The sequence below is a fragment of the Cynara cardunculus genome, assembly GCF_001531365.2.
Source record: "Cynara cardunculus var. scolymus isolate 2C chromosome LG 2, CcrdV1, whole genome shotgun sequence".
NCBI lineage: Eukaryota > Viridiplantae > Streptophyta > Magnoliopsida > Asterales > Asteraceae > Cynara > Cynara cardunculus.
In genome coordinates, this window is record NC_037529.1 from 25745088 (window position 1) to 25753248 (window position 8161).

At 33.0% G+C, this 8161-nt stretch overlaps 1 protein-coding gene across 1 annotated transcript; it reads left to right on the forward strand.

The window, feature by feature from the left end:
- The first annotated feature begins 3372 nt into the window (after nt 1–3372).
- LOC112506021 (uncharacterized protein At2g29880-like) lies at nt 3373–4055 on the forward strand. Its single transcript, XM_025110051.1, has 2 exons — nt 3373–3714; nt 3804–4055. Exons 1-2 carry the CDS (start codon nt 3373–3375, stop codon nt 4053–4055), a joined length of 594 nt encoding a protein of 197 aa, XP_024965819.1.
- The last annotated feature ends 4106 nt before the right edge of the window (nt 4056–8161 follow it).

The following is an 8161-nucleotide window of genomic DNA, read 5'->3' on the forward strand; positions in this document are numbered from 1 at the left end:
GAGTTTATCAATATACATGATGATTTTATCTTTAGATTGTTGTTCTTATTTTTTATTCATTGTTATCTAATTGAAACTGTGTTTAACATTCCATTTAGTAGTGTATGCATGATGTAAGGTAAAACTACTACCAATACTACTTTAACCTAGTCTAGACATTTTATCCCAACACTTGACATGCATATACAAAATACTCTCTAAATAATCAGATGATAGTAACAAGTTAATGCGTCTGGACAGGACCAATTGCTTTGATTACACTTATCGCATAACTTTCTATAAAACATTATGGTCCCAACTTCTAATGCAAAATGTGACTCAAACCTAATAACCAAATGCATAACAAGGAAGGATCAGTCTACTAGTTTGGTAAATGTCGAAAAAACATGTGATCATACATAACAATGTCAACTCTGTAATCAAAGAAAATGACAACCATAGACTCATATGGTTTTATTATTGATGTGGTAGTCCCTACAAGAAGTTAAAGCCAATTGTATTTCACAAGTCAAATGAGGTTTACAGACGAGAGAATCACAAAACAACTGAGCAATACAAGTTAGAAACAAAACCCTCAAAGTGCTCACAACTATGTTTTCTTTCAAATACAAATAAGATGAATCAACCCTCAAATGTTCAACCATCCATAAGTATGCTCTAAAAGATTTATTTTTCTAATTGTGCCCATCTACGATTTTCACACGCAACTCGGAAGTCGGCTAACATCGTTCTCGATCCTAAAAACACATAGATGACTTAAATGAGCCTTAGAGGTTGTTAGGAGCAAGTCTCCTTGTGTTTTAGGATAAGACTTCACAATGTGCACAAGTGGTTGCCAAACAAGTGACATACCACATCAAAAACAATAAAGGTGAGATGAATTCATACCACAAATTTCAATAGGTTGGTTAATTGATTTTGAGCTCTTACTCATGCAAATGCATAGCCAACCTCATATCTATTACATACTTGTGAACTATCTTCCATCTAGTAGACGGTCCAAAGACCTCATGCTTTGGTGTTCACCTATGCCAACTCTAACAACAAGGTCGAGCAATAAGATAATTCTTAGTGTCAATCTTTTATCTTTGGAGGCGTATCAAGATATGGTGGTAATGTATCAGGCTTCATACAAGGTCTTAAGAAGGATCTTGCATCCAAGAACTTCTTTTTCATGTATATAATATTTGATATGAGAAATGAACCCATGCATCCTCCTCACTTTGTTGAGGTTTGAACTCATATCCAAGAACTTTTTAGACATGAAGAATGACGTGGAACCTAAAATGTTGTGTTGATGAAATCCTTGACGTAACAATTAGGGAAAAATGGTTGTTGTATTACGTTATGTAGACATGCCATACTTCATACTCAAATAATTAATTTGGATCATTCATTTTCCAATCATCGACATTCACAATTGATGTTCTCTTTTTCTAAAACTCGGTTTTAAGCTTGATACAATTTCTTGATTAGATTATCATAATTCTAGTAACATGGGGCAAAGTAATGGTCATTGAGAGTTTGGTTTTGACATAAACAAAACCATCATTTGCTTATTATTTTGCTCATCAATTGCAGATGGCATTTATAAATGTCATACAAAAGGGTCTAAGAAATCCAAAATTTTCTTTGATATGCTTTAAAGTGATGAGAAATGGTTTTGGGACTAGTTTTGAATAAATGTATGAGCTTAGAGTAAGATAGCAAGAAATGACGGTGGAAAAAGTTAATGTTATGGTACATGTGTTTGGTTTCCGATGTGGTGTTATTGTTCTGACTAACGGTGCTCAAAAACCTGACCAACCCGATCAATCCAACCCAACGCAAAATAACTTAATTTGAAGTAACCCGATGTTTAATCGAGTTGTAAAATTGTCAAATCGTAGGTATTGGGTTGATATTGGGTTACAATTATTTGAACCCATACCAACCCGATGAACCCGATATCTTTTTATTTCTTGGATTTAATATGATTGTTGAATTTTTATTAATATATACATTAGACAATTACATTATCATGTATGCTCTTCATATACACATATTTTCAATCTATTCACATCTTTATATAACTCATTCATATATATGTCCAGTAATTGTGAACATATATATGTAAATTGAGAAAATTAACTGAATGTGATATACGTAAGAAATATGGATATGTTGTATCAAATGGTTGATGATGAAAAAGAAATTATGAGTAGAAAAATAGCATATTCAAGGTTAAAAGAATTTTTTAATGTACCAAAGTATCAACCCGACCAACCCGTACGGGTTGGGTTGCACTTTGGTTTGGGTTAGATTGATTTAAGATTTTTCAAACTGCAAACATTGAGTTGGGTTGTTCAAATGTCTTCAACCCAACCCATGAACACCTCTAGTTCTGCCTAGTGGTTTATTTGATTTGTGAATATTATGATAAGAGCCTAAAAAATTCAGACATTATTTTTATACATTGATGAGGAATTTCAGTTTGCATTGTTATTCTACTTAATGCAACTCAATTTTCGGATTACTTTTGAACTATCATAGAAATTCCAAAGAAAGGGTCAATATCTTGAAAACTCGATTGCTTTTTAATAAGAGTAGACAAGCATAAAATGCACAAAGCTAAGAAGTGATGTTTTCTAAGGGGCCGTTTACCAAATGCTTACTCGGGTAAGCGCTTACCAAGTCACATTACCTCACCAGATGAATATGGCAAGAACCAAAATTTTACCCGGTAAGAGGAATGCAAAGACCGAGAGTCTTACCCGGTAAGTGATGGCGACAACGCTTACCACGATTAGCGCTTATTGGGTAAGTTATTACATATGTTGTCGTTTTGGTAGACTAAAATCTTACCACGTAAGTAAGCGACAACGTTGAATTTTACCGTTAAACGTTTACCGGGTAAGTGTTTAAGTAAACGGCCCCTTAGTTGTTTTGAACACCATTGAGATGTTTTAGTATTAGTATTTGATTATTGTTTTGGCATGCTTAAAACTTCAGGTTTCAATTTGGTGCTATGGTGTTTGTTTCTTTCGTTAGTCGGTTTTAATTTCAATGCTTCATTTTTTGTTTGTCTAATGGTTTAATGGAACTCTCAAATTCAAAAAATCTTTTCAAGTAATGTATTTGTGCCAAGTATACTTCAGTTTTTGTAGATGATATTGGTATTCTAGTTTAAATAAAGTTTTCGTTTTTCAAGTTTCTTGTTTATGATTTTGCCGTTGCTAAACATTTGATCACTCTATTTGGTATATAATGATTGCAATTATATATTATGTATGTTAGGTACAATTTCATCTTTATCGTTATTAATTTTAATGGTACAATTACATCTTTATCGTCATTAAATACAATGGTACAATTTGATCTTTAATATTAGGTATGGCGGATAAAATTAATGGGTGTAAGTACAGTAATTGGTCAAAAATCAAAGACGGAAAACTTATTGATGCATTGGTGAATATGGTCAATGTTGGAGGATATAAAGCTAATAATGGCTTTAAATCCGGATACTTGCAACATTTGGAACAAGCATTGAAAGTGTCGCTTCCTAATTCTAATTTATTAGGTAAACCACACATCAAGTTAAGAATAAAGACCATGGAAAAGGACTGCCAAATCGTACATGATATGCTACATGGTACGAACACAAGTGGCTTTGGTTACGATAGTTCTAAAATGTGTGTGACTGCCGAGGCGCCACTTTGGGAGTCTTACCTGCAGGTACATATTACTATGTATTACATATTACCATGTTAAGAATTGTTTTTTCAACGTTTCTATGTCTTTTGCCAATTTAGGTACACAAATAGGCTTCAAAATGGAGAAACAAACCATTCCCTCATTATGAAGACTTGTCTTTTGTTTTTGGAAAAGATCGTGCTCATGGAAATCAAGCAAGAGACTATGATGGTTTAGAAGAAAATGTTGACATGGAAGATGGCCAAATGCCTTTTCAAGAACAACAATCTAATGAAAACTTGGACTATTCGACAGAAGATAGCCAAATGCCAAGTCAAGAGTGTACATCTCAAGGTAATAGAAAGCGCAATAAGTCGAGGTGATCCTCTTGTTGATGCAATAAATAATACTGCTATCATACTTGGAGATAGACTTTTAAAATCATCGGACAAGTTGAGATAGATTTACATCAAAAGACTTCCGTGGTTGGTTCTGAACTCGCCCAAATGAATTTTACTTCAATGGAAAAGTTTAAAGCACTGAGAAAAATATCACGTGAACCTGAATCCGTGTTAAACTTTTGGAACTATGAAGGAGAAGCTCGAGAAGAGTTTGTGAGGTACATTTTGCAAGAATGATTGTGCTTGATGATTTAGCTCTTTTTTAAAACTATGATGTTTAATGGCTTTTGGAACATATATTTGAATATGCTTTGGTATTTTGGCGTCATATGTCCGATTGTTTAATGATGGTGGCATGTAATTATTTTGAACAAGTTTGATGGATTTTGAAGCAATTTTAATATTAAGTAACGTCATTTGGTTTATGGTTATATTTGAGTTGTGTATTGTTATATTGTTTTACACACTAGAATATTTAATTATTATTTTATTAAAATATTTTTAGTTAAAAAAAATTAAAGTAATTAATAATTATTATGTTAAAATATTTTAAGTTTAAAAAAAATTAATTTATCAAAAAGGGTATTTTAGTCATTTACCAGAATTTCATTTCAATTCCTTTAATAGATTTCATTCTAATTCTGCCAACCAAACATGTAGTCAAACCTGACAACATTCCATTATAATTCCTTCAAAGTCAAATCTTTTGCCAGATTCCATTCCATGTTGGTTTGATAATTGATTTGGTTCCGTGAATCGTTTCTTTTGTTTTGATAATATTACATTAGAAAGTTTTGATTTTTATCTATTTAGTCATTTAATATAAGGGCCTGTTTACTTGCTTCTTATTACCTCTTACCGGGTAATAGGCTCTTACCTTGGTAAGAGATGACTTGTTTACCAAAAAGAAAGTTGACGTCTTACCATAATATATTTGATGACCGTCCTCTTTCCCTAGTAAGAGGTTGATATGCTCCTTACTAGCGTAAGAGGTAACCATCCTGGTTATACCCCTATACCCATCACTTTTGAAAAGAAAAAAAAATATTCAACAGTAAGTGATGCATGTTCATACTTTATCCAAACACGACTCCATAAATGTCACATCTGCAACATCTCGTGTATGTGGGTATCAGTTCGGTTCCAATCCCTTCCAAGGAATGAACAAATAGAAAGAAGGAAGAAGGAAGAAGAAAGGAAGAAGGAAGAAGAAAGAAGAAGTGGGTTTTGTTAAACCTCCTTTTTCTATTTCTATGTTATTGTGTTATGCTAGTGGCTAGGTGGCTAGGTGGCTAGGTGGCTATAACTTTTTACCATTATCAACCAATTTTTAATATTTTAATTTTCTTTTATAATAATTATTAATAAAAAATATTCTAAACGTTGAAATTGATCTATAATATTATATTTTATTGGTATCAGAAAAAATATAACATAACATTAATGCATCTTCAACTATTTTGATATATTATAACTTTGATTTGGTTCCGATATGCATTATTGTATAGGGTATTGTAGTAATTTTTACTTGGTCAGTACTTAACACAAAACATATGGTAAACATTAAATTTTGAATCAACACTTACTCCAATCAGATCTCTTATCATAATCAGACGTCTTACCATAGTAAGCATTTATCTACAAGTTTTGGTAAACAGCCCCTAAGTCTCAATTCAAAGCTTTTGAAATGGTGTCATTTGTAATAAGTAGATTTCAGTTTTTAATTGGTAAGTTCTGAGCTTAATTCGATTTAATTGAGTAGCATATCTAGGTGACGCACATGCATTCGGTTTTAATACAAATCGTTAGCTTAACCATTGACTCCCTGAGAAGAACGATACCTAACATACCACTTTACGATTTAAGTTTGGTTTATAAGTTAAAACCTTGTTGTGCATTGAACAATGCATCCAACATATCAAAATAGGTGGAAAGGTTAAACATAAATAAAATAGATTGGAAAAGTTTAAGTTTTTTTGAAATTAGCATTCGCGATCGCGTCACTTATAAAGGCGTGATCGTGTTTGATATTCTCTAAAGTTTTTGTTTTCTTAAATTGACATTCACAATCGGTCACTTATAAAGGCGCAATCACGTTTGTACTGGCTGAATTTTTTGTTTCCAAAAAATGGTCATTTGTAATCCTCAACATGTAAAGGTGCGATCAAGGTCTACCTATTTTCATAAACAGTTTTTGGGCGAAATCCATTAATAACTAATATTTTAGGCCCCAAAAGTGATTACAATGCCCCTATATGTAGTATCCCTTAACAATAGATGTATGGTATGAATTTCCAAAAACACATACTCTCAAAATAAAGATTTTCATGACGTTCATGGAGAATATTATGTGGAGTGCATAAAATTATATCTTGAGGTGATTCTTGTTAGTGATTTTAATGTTATCAAACATTTTGGTGTAATTAGTAATTTACAAGGTGTTGGCTAGGTGACAAGGCAAACATAATGTGAGTTAGGAGGTTTGGAGCGCACACTCACAAAAGTTTCCCCTATCATCTTAGATCGTCGTAAGGGGTGTTAGCCCCCTTACGGGGTGCAACACCTCTAGCATGGTTCAAGGATTAGCGCCCTCTGACGATGGTCGAGGGGGCCGCCCTCACGAGGTTCAGGGGTAGCTCCCCGAAACCAGTACGAATTTTATGAATAAGATTGCTTATAAAACCACTACTGATTATAGAAACTTAGTGTTTTGGAGAATAAGTATAGAATCAGAAGGTTATGAGTCTGTATTAAAAGCTTCTAATTGATTTGACTTACAACTTCTAAGACTTTTAACTCACAACTTCTGAGTCTACCTCCGATCAGTTTCAACCTTATCCACAAGCAGTTATTTTGTAACTGTTGTGCAAATATAATTAAACAACCTAACTACATATAATTGTCTGTCTCTCATATAAATGTGTAAGACGTTGAATCTGGGTATATATAACTAGATTACCACAACCTTTAAAATTAGAGTAATTATTACATTATTCCAGTACTCAGTACTCAGTTCGTGATACCCAAGGCTTATGGGGTCGAAAATTCTGCATTTAGAAAGCGGACTATACGCGGTCCACTTAATTTATCTAGCCTTTTGTGATCAAGGAACCCTCTTATGATTTTCTTTCTCGTGCACTACCCCTTCCAATGAGTTTTGAGGATAAAATCAAGTTGGCTCTCATGAACAACTTGATGCACTATGACTCACAAATCCGAATAAAGAATCCAAATAGATTTTAAACGAGACAAAAGGTAGTTAAAGGTCACTCAATAAAAATTTCTTAATGATATGTGTAGCAATTATGGGATGAAATTTAGATTGGATACCATTTGTGTAAATCGTGGGGGCTAATAATTTTGAGTTTAGTGATTCTCACATCCTCAAGATCTTTGTTTGTATCCATCCATTTTCTAAGAGCATATAATACTTATATAAGGTAAATATCCATCTATCCGACAATTTTATTGGAAGGGTGACTCGGGCTATGCCAAGATTGACCTCGACAAATTATGATTGTAAGGTATTAGCCTTGATAAAATCAATGGCCACAATTGTTGTGGACGCCTGAAATTTAATCTAGGATAGATGAGATTTTCCACCACATACCCCTAGCCCCAACTATTTTTGGTTTGAAAAATCACAACCCATTCAATCCTTTTTAAATTTGTTGTAATAATCTGGTTATTATTTTGGTTTTATATATAATATATATATATATATATATGTATGTATGATATATGTGTGTGGGAGTATATAATTAAAAAAAAGGGAGAGGGGTCGGCTATTAAGCCGCCGCTCAAAGTTCTTGTGGGTGTGTATGTATATATAGTTTTTGTGAAAAGAAAACACATTCATACACATACTATTTCTGGAAAGTGTTCTCTCTGAGAATTTGAAGAATTTGCACAAGAAGAAGAAGAATTCAAAGGCTTTCATTTTCGGTTTCTAAAAGGTGAGTGTATTAAAAGCTTTGAATATGAATTGTTTTAATACAAATTGAAAAGCATTTAGATCTGATTATTATGAGTTTGGATGCATTTTATGATGATGCTTGTGTAAACCGGCCAAGTGGTGTCCGGATTGA

Bases quoted from the DNA above. Each gene is read 5' to 3' on its own strand.
- LOC112506021 (XM_025110051.1), top strand. From the start codon at position 3,373: ATGGCGGATAAAATTAATGGGTGTAAGTACAGTAATTGGTCAAAAATC. The intron at 3,715-3,803 runs GTACATATTACT...GTACACAAATAG, and splicing joins TTTGGGAGTCTTACCTGCAG to GCTTCAAAATGGAGAAACAA.